This window comes from Eutrigla gurnardus (genome assembly GCF_963514095.1).
Source record: "Eutrigla gurnardus genome assembly, chromosome: 12".
NCBI classification, from domain to species: Eukaryota; Metazoa; Chordata; class Actinopteri; order Perciformes; family Triglidae; genus Eutrigla; species Eutrigla gurnardus.
Genome location: NC_139926.1, coordinates 14,381,960 through 14,397,356, shown reverse-complemented (window position 1 = coordinate 14,397,356; position 15,397 = coordinate 14,381,960). Strand labels below are relative to the sequence as shown.

General features: G+C 42.8%; 2 protein-coding genes across 2 annotated transcripts; one reads left to right on the top strand and one right to left on the bottom strand.

Moving 5' to 3' along the window:
• Positions 1 to 1,079: 1,079 nt before the first annotated feature.
• Positions 1,080 to 5,079, bottom strand: sowahca (sosondowah ankyrin repeat domain family Ca). The gene is made up of 4 exons (XM_084023125.1): positions 4,553 to 5,079; positions 3,782 to 4,173; positions 2,874 to 3,263; positions 1,080 to 2,300 (listed from the first exon to the last, which is right to left on the bottom strand). Exons 1-4 carry the CDS (start codon positions 4,902 to 4,904, stop codon positions 1,836 to 1,838), a joined length of 1,599 nt encoding a protein of 532 aa, XP_083879251.1. The 5' UTR covers positions 4,905 to 5,079; the 3' UTR covers positions 1,080 to 1,835.
• A 687-nt stretch (positions 5,080 to 5,766) lies between these two features.
• Positions 5,767 to 15,081, top strand: septin10 (septin 10). Its single transcript, XM_084022205.1, has 10 exons — positions 5,767 to 5,922; positions 6,994 to 7,108; positions 8,216 to 8,411; positions 8,569 to 8,755; positions 10,304 to 10,465; positions 10,851 to 10,947; positions 11,310 to 11,478; positions 11,591 to 11,723; positions 12,462 to 12,640; positions 13,478 to 15,081. The coding sequence occupies exons 1-10, from the start codon at positions 5,893 to 5,895 to the stop codon at positions 13,491 to 13,493; spliced, it is 1,284 nt and encodes a 427-aa protein (XP_083878331.1). The 5' UTR covers positions 5,767 to 5,892; the 3' UTR covers positions 13,494 to 15,081.
• The last annotated feature ends 316 nt before the right edge of the window (positions 15,082 to 15,397 follow it).

The window sequence follows — 15,397 nt, the reverse complement described above, 5'->3', positions numbered from 1 at the left end:
GTCACTGATTCTGTGTTCCTTTATTCTGGATATTTGTTGGAACAACAGTAGCATGCCATAACAGATCACCGACTTTGCTTTTATGCAAACTAGTATTGCTTTATTTCATATTCAATGATGAGTTAATGAAGACAGACATGGCAGTGGCTCAGTTACAGTGTTTCCACACCACATAATAACTCCACAGTATTTCACACACACTGACTTACAGACATCAAAATGAACAGTGTTTAGAAGAGACACTTCCCCTATTCATGCATTTGAAAAAGTGACATCAAAGCAGGCTTATACAATACATGTCTACGTAAACAAAGTCAACCATACAAGCTACACAAAGCCCTATGATGTCAGTACAAATGCTACAAAACACTAAGGGAACATTCATGAAATCTAGGATGTGCCGCTGATCCAGGAATCAGATATAGGCAAGGTTCACATATTTGGGAGAACAGTCTAAAAGTCGATGTGCTCCTCAGCTAAACACACAGCATATTGTGGTTTCAACTGTCTGTCCTATCCACAGATAATGCAGACGAGATTAATGGATAAATTAACTGTTTACATGCAAGGTTAGAGCAACACAGGAGGCCGATACAGGCAATTTATTAAATAGAAAATCTGGTCCAGAGTGATACAGTTGATGTGAATCGGTTGGTTTGATTGCATATGTATTGTACAACTAATCAGTGCAATGTTGTTTGTCAAGAGAAAGACCTTAACCTGAAGAACTTTTCACTAGGTTTTGACATGAGCCTTTTCAGCATGAAATACGGAATCTGTGAATTCTGATTTCAAGACTTGGGAGATTTGCACAAAACACGGCAACGTACTATTAGAGGGTCATATTTCTTAAACTTCCCGATAAAGAAGCAGTGTAACAGCGAGTAAACCAGACTCAGAGGACTTGAGGTACATTGTAGTTAGTAGAAAAACAACACCGGTGCTGTCTATGCTCCCACCCTGTGAAACAGTCCTACTGTGTAACTAATCAGTGGATCTAACTAAAGCCACGGCAGCCTTCTTTATATACAGTATATATATATACCAATAACAGCTGGCATGGTTTTAGTTGGAGCAGTTTCATCCCATAATCACCAACTATCCTCAAAGTGACAAAGTGCAAATATGACAGCTGTACATGTTTGGACAAACAAGGATCCTGTGGTTACAACAGTCTGAATACTAAAATCTGGTACTAAATTCACAGAATGTTTTTGAAAACAGCACCGCCCAATCGAAAGAGGTTGAAATATAGAAAATGTGTTCTCTCAATATATTACTTGACTCTGAAAACAAAATAATTCTGCGGAATCAAACTTAAGTGCCATTTTGAAATCCCTCACCACTGTCAAATCTAAAGTGAAAACCTGACAAAGCCCTGCTTGTCGCTTTTGCGTGTGTGAGTTGTGATTGTTCTGGTGTAAAGTATTAAATTAAAAAATTAAAAATAGAAAAATGTTGTTTGCTTCTGTTCTAAAACAGATCATAAAAAAATATAGAAAAACCCACAACAACAAAAAAAAAAGTTGAAAAATAATCCACAGAGCAGTAGTTCAACTTTAACTCAATGAATCGTCTTGGCAAATTAAACGCTACATGAACTGTGACCTGCCCTCGGTGATCAACTTAAGACTAATAACTGCAATAGGAACAAAAATAAGTTTGATTTTTAAAGAAACATACATCTGCTGTACTATAATTATAAAACCTTAAAATCTGTGTGACGCTACGCTATATATTAGGATGCGTTTGGTTAATTTTGGTCGTAAAAACGTCTGACCTGTCAGCTTATGAAGGTGAGTAAACAACACCGCATATCTCAGCATTTTGTGACTTCATCCGAACAGGTTGGACAGTGGCCGGATCCGCAGAGGGCTGCTGGGGAGCTCCTCCCCTCTCCCCACCTCGCCCGTGTCCCTGAAGGAGGCGCTGTGGATGATCTGGGCTCGGTGGCGTCCTCTGTGCAGGCGGGCGTTCAGCCGGCTCAGAGACGACTTCCTCTGCATCCCCCCCTTGGTCCTCCCAGTCACCACGTCCTCCTCTGCTGCCTCGGCGGGCGGGTTCAGGAGCCGCAGTGGGTTCAGATTGCACTGGAGAACTCTGGGAAATCTCCAGCCGCGCCCCCAACCACTGCTGCTGTTGGTGTTTTCGTTGTCCGACTCGGCTCCCGGCGAGGTGACCACTCCCTCCTCCTGCAGGTTGGCGGCCAGCGGCGGGGAAAGGTACTGGATGGCTCGCCTCCCGCTGTAGTCTCGTGCCTCAAGGTCTGCCTCCCAGTCTGACAGCAACACACGCACCACCTGTCATGGGTGATAGGGAATACGTGGATACTTAAATCATGGTAACTGTCATTTACACAGAATTTACCCATGCCTTTTTGGCTATAGCAATAATGTGCAACTGTGAATATCGACAAATTAAACTCTCTGCTGTCATCTTGTTGTCCGGCTTCATTATTACTTTTTACAGTTTCTGTGAAGATATTTCCATCCGTCTTTGGAAGAAAAATGCACCAGAAAACATCCTATTTTAGTAATGTCTTTAAAGTCAGAGAACATTTTCACTTTGTCACCGTCATATTGAGAAACATACTTTCAATTTACTGTGTTTCGGATTAAATTAACAGCAAGTTAAAAGTCCTCTCTGCAAGAAAAGGTTGTAACGATGTAGAAATGATAATTTCAACAAATTTTGTGTACAAAAAAATGAAAAAAGAAGCTGATGCCAATAAAGTTAGTTATTTTTCTAGATCATTCACTCTGTTATAAGAGGAAATTATTCTAGCTTGAGCAGTTGGAGCAGATACAATCACCTGCTGCTTCACACTGTGACACATGACACCCCCGATACCACCAGCGTCCACGCAAACCCACCTGCGTGTGTCCGTGCATCGCTGCCAGGTGTAACGGTGTGTATCCGGCAGTCGATCTCACGTTTACATTCACGGGTACGGCGTTTTGCTTGGCGAAGGCCAGCAGCTGGGTGAGCAGCTCAGCTTTGCCCTGCTTCGCCGCCCAGTGGAGGCAGGTGAAGCCGGTCACAAAGTCCCTCTTGGCCACGAGGCTCGGCTCCACGGCGAGCAGGTGCTGCAGGCTTTCCCACAGGCCGTCGGAGGCACAAAGCATCCACTCGTGCTCCAGCGGGTCCAGGGTCACTGAGGCGCAGTCCTCGTCAGTGGCTGAGGAGAGGAGCGATGCCGAGTCTCCGTCGCTCTTCACCGAGTCCCGGATGCGTGCACCGCGGTTGATTAGAGACCTCCGGACCTGCAAAGGGACGAACACAGGAATGAAGTGGTGCATACTAACACTGTTGTTGTTTAATTTTGTGTATTATATAAAGACACAGTAAACAAATCTGTTTAGAAATAATCCGCTTTGTTGCTTGATGCCCGATGATGATCACCAAATGGAGGTCAAAGGTCAAACAGCCTAGGCAAGCTATATTACATCACTGTCTCCTCGTTACATAAGACAGAACACTGCTGCTGCAGAGTCACATTTCATGAATATTGCATTACACTCCAAATCTTCCATCTGCTATCTAGGCTGCGCTCTTAGAAGCAAAGGCAGGGGAACCTGCTTAGGTTCATCTATGGACGACTGTGTGCCATTCAGGTTTTGCAGCACACTAAAGGGTGAGACACCTGATGTGACATTGCTGCTTTAGGTGTGGCCAAAACATATCAAACGGGAATAAATAATCAAAAGCAGTGCAGCAGCATTTTTCTATTATACTTGGTTACTTGGTAGCGTTTTCATGCCAGAGAACCACAGTAACCTACCTGAGGCGAGCTACTCATCATCAGCTCTATGAAGTTCCTGCGACTTCCTTTGGGTGTGTTGACATCTCCGACAGGGTCCAGCCCTTCCAAGGCACTGTCTTCAGACAGGCAGCTGGTCAGCAAGGCCCGCTGGCACCCTCTGGACACCCTGCGTGCCCCTCTCACTTGCTGGCTGTGGGACCCTGCAGGGTGAGCCTGGTCCAGATGATCGGCAACCCCGATCACTGGGGCCGACTCCCGCCTTCTCCTCTCCCTCAGCCTCACCTCCCCACCTCCGCCAGAGGTAGGAGTAGCTGTGTTGGTCCTATTGTTCTGGGAGGGGACTACAGGTTGCCCGTTGCCATTTGACTGTTTGTCATTGTCCAGGCTGGCAGCCAGCGAGCTGGACGCTCCTGTGGAACAATCGAGGATGGGTCATCCAGCAACCTTTCACTGTAATCTCCCATGATTATGCACATGAGTATTGTTATTTCTCTGGGTTTCTATTTTCCCAAGTTACTGTAGACTTCTTGTGATTTTGGGTAAGAAAAATATCAAAATGAAACGTCCTGATTTTGACAACTTCGGTCTAAGACAGTTTAGTATTGTTGGCCTTCAAAAACAATGGCTGCACTTCTTTACAATGATAATATCGTGGTTATTCAGAGGGCCAATACCAGACAATACAATCGTATTCAACATGTCATCACAACGGTATTAATCCACATCAAATATAGTACAACATAATCACACAGCTTAGAATCACGTGGACACACAGTGCGTGTGACTCACCTGTTCGGTCTGGGTTGTCAGGGTTGCCGTTGACATAGTTGTTGTCCAGCGTCTCCCGGATATTATTCCCATTGCACTCCGCGTGATCGTGGCCGCCCGTGTCTGAACGCATCGCCGCCTGCGCGCTGCCCTCAGCGTTTAAACAAACAAATTTCACACCGTCTTCCACCTTCACGAAACCCACGTTGTCCACGATGCGTTTCAGCACCTCGCGATCCACCCCTTCCTCAGACTGGTCGTTCTGCCCCGAAACCGATAGGAAATGATCGATCAGCTCCATCCGTTGGACCCTCCCTCCTCTCTCCATCAGGAACTCCTGCACGGCTTGTTCCGTGCACTGGGACGCCATCATCTCCCCCCCCCCACCAGAACGACTCCAAACGGAGCTCAAAGACAGCTGGATGTGTTACACGAGGACGTTTCAATGTGACTCCATGTTCACGCTACTGTCATTCACACTGGCGACGGATGACAGCATCTTCCTCCGTCTTCTCCTCTCCTCCGCGGGGAGTGCCGAGCTGTGGCAGATAGGGGTCGCACGTAGGTAGCGCCGCCGCTCTCTCCACTGCAAACATCCTGCCGCGTTCATGTGCTCCTCGTAAATTCTGACTTCCAATTACTATTAAACTCGACCATGAGTAAAAGCAGTGCGATTTTTTTTTGAGATTGCGGTTTTATTGTAAAGTGTTGACTGAGCTGTGGTCGTGTGAGAAAGAAGTGGGAATATATTATGGATATAATATAAGGTAAACAATGTGAAACGTGTAGATTACACAATAGTTAGTGGACACCGAGTGTGACGTAAGCACGGTTTTTAAAATTAACTAATTAGGACAAACAATGTACTTTTATGCGTGTGAGTTATGTAGGGTCATATCTGGCATCAATATAGATTGTATGCTGGATGTAGATGCTGCACTGGAATCGGGTTTACAATTTTTCTGACAGTCCCCAACATGCCATAGAAGCGGCCAGGAAAATTAAGTTGCGCTGTACCATTATACAAAGAAGGGGTGGTTCATGTATTACGGTAGTAAATTAACATTGTTTGGCTAGATTTTCTTACAATTATTTAATTTATTATTCTTTAAGAACTCGTATTATTTGTATTTACGTTAAACTTTACCCTAATTTATTTGATTTATTTTTTTAAAATACATTTACAAACTTTTGAGTTAACCTCATTCCTATCTTGTTTCCGGTGGTCCGGTCTGTCCAGTTGTCGACGGTAGAAGCAGTGAGGCGGTCCTGATCAGGGTTCTAAAAAAAGACGTGGTCTTTAGTTAGTTTTGTTGTGTTATTTCTGAATCTATCTGAGTTATTAACTTCTGGCTCAAACTATGGCCTCCTCGGATGTTGCTCGGCAGCCGGTTCGTATTTTTCTTCTTTGTAGTTGACAACTGACACTGTTCTTGACAGTTGAGCAGGGAGTGTCCGAGGCTAGTTAGCTACCGCTAGCTATACCCACTTTCTGTTAAAGTTAGTTGTTGAAAACACGGCCGTTCAAAGTAGCTAACGTATACACAGAACAATAAAAACACATCTGTCATGTACGTAGACGTGGTGTTCGTACACCGGGAACACCAAGCGAGAAACTCCAACTCCAACAATCAACTTTTCTATCGGGTTTCAGTGTTACATCTTTCATCAAAATATGACGCGGAGGGCGAACACTACGCTAGCCATCCAACCGTCAGAAGTTTATGAAAGTAGCTGTGGTGCTTTACGGTTTATCGTTCCCGACATACAGTCACTGGCACAACATTGCAAACGTGTTAGGTTCTGTATTACTGGTGAGATTTAAAGATGACGCTAGCTATATAAAAATAAGGCACATCGCTGCATTTTTGAATGAGATTTTGCGTTCGCGTAGCTGTTACTGCAACCATGAAATCTCGCCTAAAATCAACATGTCGAAACTTGTGTAAAAAGGGTTTTCCCACACTGACGACATAGTTTATCATCAAAAGTCTGCGGTCTATCGTGCTTAGTTTACAATTTGCGACGTAGCGCATCATAAGTAGGTCATTAAACGACAAGCGACAGTCAAGATTTTTGGACTAAAGTTCAGACGGGGGCAGGTCAGAGGAGGACAGTTTGACACAGCTGGATAAATCAGAGACTGTGGACACACTGAGAGTTTATTTTGACCTTGCACATTGAAATAAAAGTACTTTATACATATATGTCCCTTTTCCCTCGTGTGTCTATCTCAGTGTCCGAGCTGCGGCTTATTACTTTTATTACATCTAGTTTCAGTTTTAGGCCTTTTTTAATTCAGTTGCCAAATGCCACTTTTAAACGGCATATGGTATGATATAGATCGGAGAACAGATATGTATGCATTATTGTGCACCCATAACAATAATATCCCACCTCCCCAGATTGTTATTTTTGTTTTTTGAGGAGAACATGGCTGCTTCATGTAATTTCTCTCACAGGATAATGGAGTCCGGCCCCTGTCCCTGGCAGGCCATGTGGGCTTTGACAGCCTCCCTGATCAGCTTGTCAACAAATCCATCTGCCAGGGCTTCTGCTTCAATATTCTCTGCATTGGTACGTTGTCATACTCACACAAACACATAAACAATACACACACACACACACACTTACCAAAACATATTTACACACAGGATGCTACTACTAAATTAAATTCTTCACATGCATGCACATACACATTGTTTTACACCCAAATTCACTGGCATTGCTTTGATCCGTCTGATATTAGGTTTGGACGGCATGTGTTTTTTTCTTCATACCTTCCTGACATTTAACCGGGGTATTCGGAATAATAGGAGGAGGGGGGAGCCGCTTGGTGGAACGGCTTGTCACTAAAATGAGCTGTTCCACCTTAAAAGCTCCTCCAGGACTCCCTTTCCTTTAATCAAGCAAGCCAGGGGAGTTGGAGCAATTATTTACTGCCAAATGGCCTAAACTGTACAGAACGCGCATGTTCATATAATATCACTGCTAACTTTTGCTCCCTCTTTCTGTGTTGACCACACCCTCGCTAATGTTTCACCACACACAGCCATAACTAATGATGATATGCAGACTGACAGTTGAATAAAATCATGTTGCTATGAACTGCTTTTGTACTTTGAAGAAGAATAAACCCCAAACAGTCAGTCGCCTCCTTTCTGAGCTCTGCCTCCTGCCACGCCATACAGAGCGACCTCTGGTGGAGTCTGCTGTGCACTATGAAACATCACATCAGCATCATAGCAAGCGGAGCATCTATATTTATGACCGTATTGAAAATCCTACCCATGGAATATCTAAATACACCAGTATACTGTACTACCACCCAAGCCTATCTGGTTGTATATCTGCTTCTCCTACTCCTTAGCTAGAGTGCTGTTTGATCCCATTATGAGTATCCTAATTACTTAGTATTAGGGGTTGTGATAGGCAACGTATTAAAGGAGCAATATGATTAGAAGGATCCTGCCGGTTCAGATCTCCCCACCAGCTGGTAAATATGTGGTTGAAACATTTCTTGTTCCTTAAAAACCGCCATCACTGTGTCTTTGATTTGACCACAACTCAAATGCAGCCGTTTTGACATCAGCATGCTGGTCTCCGACTTCCACACTACCAAATTGGATCTCGGCCATGAAGTTCAGTGACTAAAACTTGTGTCTCATCTTTTCCTGGCTCTAGGTGAAACTGGGATCGGCAAGTCTACTCTGATGGACACTCTGTTCAATACCAACTTTGAGAACTTTGAGTCATCACACTTTGAGCCTCAAGTGAAGTTGCGGGCTCAAACCTACGACCTACAGGAGAGTAATGTCCGACTACGGCTTACCGTCGTCAACACTGTGGGCTTCGGAGACCAAATGAACAAGCAAGAGAGGTAGGAGGAGTCGAGTGTGTGCATGAGTTATCGGCTCAAGGTGTTTAAGACAATGAATGAGTGCTACGTTAAATATCCTGTCTCAAATTTGTAAACTAATCTGTGTTAACCAGTGATAAAGCCCACTTTTCTGACCAGCCTTATGTCTTTCCTGTAGCTATCAGCCAGTGGTGGACTACATCGACAGGCAGTTTGAGAGCTATCTTCAGGAAGAGCTAAAAATCAAACGTTCTCTCCACAACTACCATGACTCGCGAGTCCATGCCTGCCTGTACTTCATCTCCCCGTCGGGTCATTCTCTCAAATCCCTGGACCTGGTCACCATGAAGAAACTAGACAGCAAGGTAGAAGGAGCTCTCTCTCTCTCTCTCTCTCTGTCTTTGTGTTTATGTGTTGAATGGTCGGATAGATTTTTTTTTTGTCAATACATCAGGAGGCTTTTCAATGGTTGTGGTTAAGATTGTGTGAACCTTTAAGGAGGAGAAAACTATTTATCTGACAAAGCTCAAAACGGCAGCTGAATGAACACGACCACAGTCGTTGAAAATGGACCTGTCAATTACTTGGGCTGCCATAGGACCCTGGCTTGAACTAACCTAAAAGAGACATCAATATGCAAAAGAGCTTGATATTTTTTTGTCAATAGGAACACTGAAGAGTCGGATACAAACTGACGTGTATGTGATTGTGGAAGTACTTTATTGGAGACTGTGCTGCGGTTGTTGTTTTTGTCTGTCTGTTCGGAGAGGTTTGCTATGCAACCGGCTGAACCCCCATCCCTCACTCTTGAAGTTGTGGGAAACTTTCCCATGCTCTCTGTGTGTAGTGACTGTGCTTTTCTGTGCGCTTGTGTGATTTCACTGCTCCGGAGTGTCACTAACCCCGGATTTGCGTGTGAATGGAGGAGAAAAAGCAGTGGAATGCTGTAATCACCTCACGCATACACACTCGAGTTGTCCTTTTGTGTCACTGTACAGATAAGTCTACACACAGAAAGAGCCATTTGTAGAGTCCGCAGCGCTGACAGGAAAGGCAGTCAGTCGCTCGGACAGCTGTTGGAACAGATCTCGGAGCGTTGTGTTGCTGTCTCTATGTGTGTAGGGGTGCTGGCCTAGGAGCTTGTCTAGTGACAACAACTCATTCCAAGCCTCTCTTTGGTATGATGACGGACAGACAGGCAGCGCTGGAATGTCGGACGATTTGAGCAGCGGAGTGGGCTGCTGGGCCAGAAATAACACCAGTAAACCCGGTTTATATTATACTTATCAGAAAGCCGTTTTTAAAGTATTTTAGATAAAGTAACCAAAACAAATACTGACGGAATAGTTTTTGTTGGATGGTTTTACTTTGAGTCAGACTAATAGAGCCCTTTTAAATCCGTCTACATGTACTTTCATGCTTTGTTGATCAGTGAGATTAGCTTGCTTTAGCACGGCTACTAGATGTGTGGCACCGGGAGCAGCTCTGCTCTGTATTCACGGACGTTACTGTTTCTAATTAATAGAATGGCCACCAGAGTGGCTCCAGGCAAAGTGGATTAGATGTTATCCATCTTTTTGGTAGTTGTGATATTACCATACCAATGACCATGAGATATCATAAGCAATGAGAATTATGCTATACGATATGTGCTAAACGATAAGACCTAAGTTTTAATAAACTGAAACTGCCCTTTAACTTGCATGGTCGTCTCCTCGTCTTTACTCTTGCTGCCATGGAACAGTAAGAGTGAGTCACTTACTCTGCTACATGTAGAATCTCAAACATGGATATCTTGATGCTCAGTTCAGAAAGTTATTTGTTTCTTACTTTGAAAATATGTTAACTCTATTTGCTAATGAAAGCTGAGGAAGAATAGTCTGTGGATGACCGTGTGTCCCATCTCGCCGTAGGTGAACATCATCCCAGTGATCGCCAAAGCTGACACCATCAGTAAGAGTGAGCTGCACAAGTTTAAGATCAAAATCATGAGTGAGCTGGTCAGCAACGGCGTCCAGATCTACCAGTTCCCTCTGGATGATGAGACGGTCGCCAAGGTCAACACGACTATGAATGTAAGAACACACACACACACACACACACACACACACACACACACACACACACACACACACACACACACACACACACACACACCACCTGATATGGAGTGCTTTCTTAAGGCCGTCTTATGCTAGAAATGAACTAGTTGTGTTTTGCATGTTTTAACAGCTCTAGATCTTTCATAGATCGTCCTCCTTGCTCTGTCAAATTGAGCAGTGATAAGCTCATCCTCATGGTGAAAACAACCCTAACATATACAAATAAAAGGGACAGTGCTGATCTATATACAGTGGTTACAGTTGTGATATATTGTCAAGATAAATATATTGTCATAGAAACATTAAAAAGGCACTTTGTGGACCCAGGCTCTAATAATAAAACAAACTGTTTCTGTAGGGTCATTTGCCATTCGCTGTAGTTGGCAGCACAGAGGAAGTCTCTGTTGGCAATAAGATGGTGAAGGCTCGTCAGTATCCCTGGGGTGTAGTACAAGGTAAGACGGATCATTGTTTGTTTGTGGTTTTCCACACAGCTGCTTGTATTGCCGTGGATATAGCTGCTTTTTAGAAATGAGTTCTGTGACTGAAAGAGCTCCATTCACTGTAACTTAATTTAGAAATGGGCACGTTCCTGCTCAGTGGACTTTCACTGCCAGCCAACCTGCAGTTAAAAAAGTATCATTACTGTGGGATGTCATTGGGGAGTTTCAGTGCCTTATCATGGTCTTAATGCTTAAAGCTTTTCTAGCTGGATATAAAAAAACATCTGGAGGAAATCTTTAACACTTGAAATGTACAATACTGAATGGATGCCTCCCCCTTATATGTGTCTCATATCTATCGATGTGTGTGTCAGTGGAGAACGAGAGTCACTGTGACTTTGTGAAGCTGCGGGAGATGCTGATCTGTGTAAACATGGAGGACCTGAGGGAGCAGACACACTCTCGCCACTATGAGCTGTACAGACGCTGCAAACTGGAGGAAATGGGCTTCAAAGACACGGACCCAGAGTGCAAACCCGTCAGGTGAGCTCATAAACACCTGCATGGACACGTTGTATGTTGTAACATGTGACATGACTGACAATTGGCCTGTGTGTGTGTGTGTGTGTGTGTGTGTGTGTGTGTGTGTGTGTAGCCTGCAGCAGACGTATGAGGCCAAGCGTCAGGAGTTCCTGGTGGAGCTGCAGAAGAGAGAGGATGAGATGAGGCAGATGTTTGTGCAGAGGGTGAAGGAGAAGGAGTCTGAGCTGAAGGAGGCTGAGAGAGACGTACGTAGACAAACACAAACTCCTCCACATGAATCTCTTCACCAGCAGCGCCATATGTTATGTTTTACAACAGTAGCAAATAAGCACAGGTTGTCCCCAGGAGGCTGAGTTGCTGAATTAAACAATTCAGTTTTATTGAATTTCGTTCTTAAAGGGAAAACTATAGTTTATTCCAGTGTGAGTTTTATTTAAACATTTTTGTTGCCCTTGCTATCGGGTTGATACGTTATGTGAACATCGTGCTCACCAAAGAATTCCTGAGGTCTTGGAAGGTGGCAGTTTTGTTTAAAATTGGTCCAAGACAATCAGACCGGTTTTAAAGAAACCCCAGTCAGTCTTATCTGTAAGAGAAAACAATGGCCAACAGTAAAAGTACGGTAAACACATCCAACAATTCCTTTGTCATTCATCATTTGTTTGCGTATCTGTTACAACATATTTCCTCTTGTTTTTCGCTCCTATGAATCACGAGGAAACCAAGTAATGTTAATGCTTCATCTTGTTTCTTCTTTTACGGCATCAAATCAAAATCTTTTATTACTCATCCAGCAAAAGTCAATCTTACAATTTCACATCTAATTTGGTCTTAGTTCAGGAGAGCAGAACCTTGTTCTGAGCAAAGTCATTTGTCATGTTAACTTGCCAAGTAGAAGATCACGTATGTTTTTGCTTGTTCTACTTGATGCTGTCGGTAACAAGGCATCTCTGGAACTCAACTCTGTTCACTGTGCGTTTCAGCTGCAAGGTCGCTTTGAGCAGCTGAAGCGCCTCCATGCAGACGAGAAAGCGGCTCTGGAGGAAAAGAAGAGACTCCTGGACGAGGACCAGAGTTCCTTCGGCAAGAGACGAGCTGCCGCCCAGCTGCTGCAGGCTCAGAGCCTCACCGCCAATGGCAAGAAGGACAAGGACCGCAAGAAGTAAGAGCGGGTGTTTCATGGAAATATTCAAGATCCATAGATAGACACGTGTGTTGGCAGCGAGGGAAAATGTGTTGTGTCATTAGTGACGGAGTTTTATATAATGCAGGGATGTAAATGTGGGTCAACACATTTAAAAATAGCTATTATAAGTAGGGGTGAGTATTGGTAAGAACCTCACAATACGATACGTATCACGGTACTTTGGTCACGATACGATACGTATCACGATATCGCGATATGAATAAAGACAAAAACACAAGTACCTGTATCTGTACATCAGATGGTATTGATCAGAGGACAACTTGAGTCAAAATTATTTCATTCAAAACAGCCTCTCCGTTTTATTAATTCCCATGAAATTCACTGGAATAAATATTGAAAATTAAATGAAAAAGGATAAAGTACTGCATTCACGAGTCTTAACATGAATCTTTTTTTATTTTTTTTTAAATCGATCTTTTGAGTTGAAAAATCGATATTGTATTGTTGCGGCAAAGTATCGCGATATATCGCCCTTACGATATTTTTACCCACCCCTAGTTATAAGGCATTAAAAATGAGCCTACATAAGGTGTGGTGTTAACTACTCATATTTGTTCATTGAATTTGTGTTTTGCAATGTTTCAATCTTTATTAAACATGAAATGTTGTAAATGAGTAGTTTATTTAACACAAAGACGGAAAAACAAATTGAATCTAGAGAATCTGCATAAAGTGATAAACATGCCACTAAAGGTGTAAGTGGACATTTGAGTTCTACAGACAGATTGTGGAATAGAGACGGTATAGTAACTTCATTGAATCTCAACTTCCTCTTTCCCCCCACTCTTCCAGTTCTGGCTTCATGTGAAGACGCTGGGATCTGAAGTACACTCCAGTATGACCAGTATAACCAGTGACATTCTGGCCACTTCCTTTCCAGCCCTTTGTGGCCAGTCTCAAACGCTAACCAGGAAAGCTCCACACAAACCAGCGGCGTCGGCGCGTGTGAGTTTGTGCCAAAGTTTTACGACTGTACCCATGAATCCTGTGTACACTTTCCTCAATGGCCTTTTTAATCTTCTTTGTGGGTTTTATACCTCTGTGTAATATTTTATATTTATCCTTTCATTTTCATTTTTATATAAAAACATTGTTCCAAATACCTGCCCAGACTGTATTGATCCACACAGTCTACTTACTAGATGTGAGTAGCTGTATACTGATCTAAAGGAATTGGATACGTACAACACTATATTGAAAGGGACTTTGTTACTTACATTTAATCTGTCTGCCTTAAATTTAGTGAATAACAACACACTTATTATGTTGTTATGCTGAGAAAAAACAGCTGTTGTATGCAATTAATCATAAAGCCCCTTTTCAGACGTTTATGTTGATCTACATTAATGCCTCTTGTTCATAAGAGGTGAGTGGGTTATAAAGCCTTAAATATATCCAATCACTTTCTTATTTCTTCCCAACGTGGCTGTTCTCCGGCAGTGGTGAGGAATATCGTGTGAGCAGAGCAGCTTTCTGTCTAATAGTCCCGTCATGTTTAAATAGAGCTGTTCCAGATTGATTACACCACGGAGACTTTTGATATTTAACGGATTTGTAGTCTAAATCCAGCATATAACAGAATTGATGTCTGAAAAGGGCATAAATGATGATTTCTGTAAGCTGATCTACTTCATTCATCAGCAAGTTGTCATATCATGGTCACAGGGCATTATAATTCCTATACTTTTTCTGTATCATGTCAGGTTTATTTTCTCCCCTCACACATTGATGCTATAAACTTTAAGTACGAGCACACCAGCATTAAAAACGCCTACAGGAGCCGCAGTGATTCTCCTGTTGCTGTTTCAAAGGGACCTCTCCTGTCCGATACCAGCGTGACAGTTTTCTAGGAGGGCGGGGCTTAGAGTGTTTTTGGATTAGGTACATGTTGCAGCATATATTTATCTACTTTTGGTTTATTTAATAAAAATGTTTAGCTCCCTTATTTTCTTACTGACACAAATCATTGACGTTTACTATGCAGTCTGTCTGCAAAGAGCTGAGTCGTGGGGAAAATGCATCATGTCGAGTCAGTTGTTTGTTGAGAGAGTACAGGAAAAGGGGGAAGATGCATTTGCGACTATTTCTTTTTTTCATTTTTAAAAATCATTTATTTACCTCTGTCTGGAATCATGGAGACAGGGCTTCACACCTCAACGCATATTACAGATCCAACCACAACAATAAAGTGTGATTTATAATCAATATTTACTCACAAACACTGCCACTTTATATTTTACACTAGTGCTCAGTATGTGTCAGTGCCTTATATGTATGAAGCTTGGTAAAAATCCACCTAACTTACACCCAGGGAAACACACTAGTGCTTCATGGAGTTTGTCTAAGACACATTTGTACTACAACTGTATTTAAGGAATAAACAGTGTTATTTGGGAGCTTGTTTTTTTCTCCTTTCTAAATAAATCTTGTATTTTTGTCATGATACACTGCTCGTCTGTTCTCATCTCACAGTAAGTCAGCTTCATTTCCCCTTTTTTTGGTTTAAAAAAGTAAATTTTATGCAGGTTTATCACAGCGATGATACTTCCTAATACTGACAAGCTGACTGATATACTGACAAATGAGAAAAAAGGCATTTTTAGATGGATGTAAGACCCCCCAGACCTCCTGACTTACATCCTCTCCTACCCTGTGATTCATCTTAAAAGAAATGCCTGCTGAAGAAACGACTCCACTTCTTTCCCTTTTATC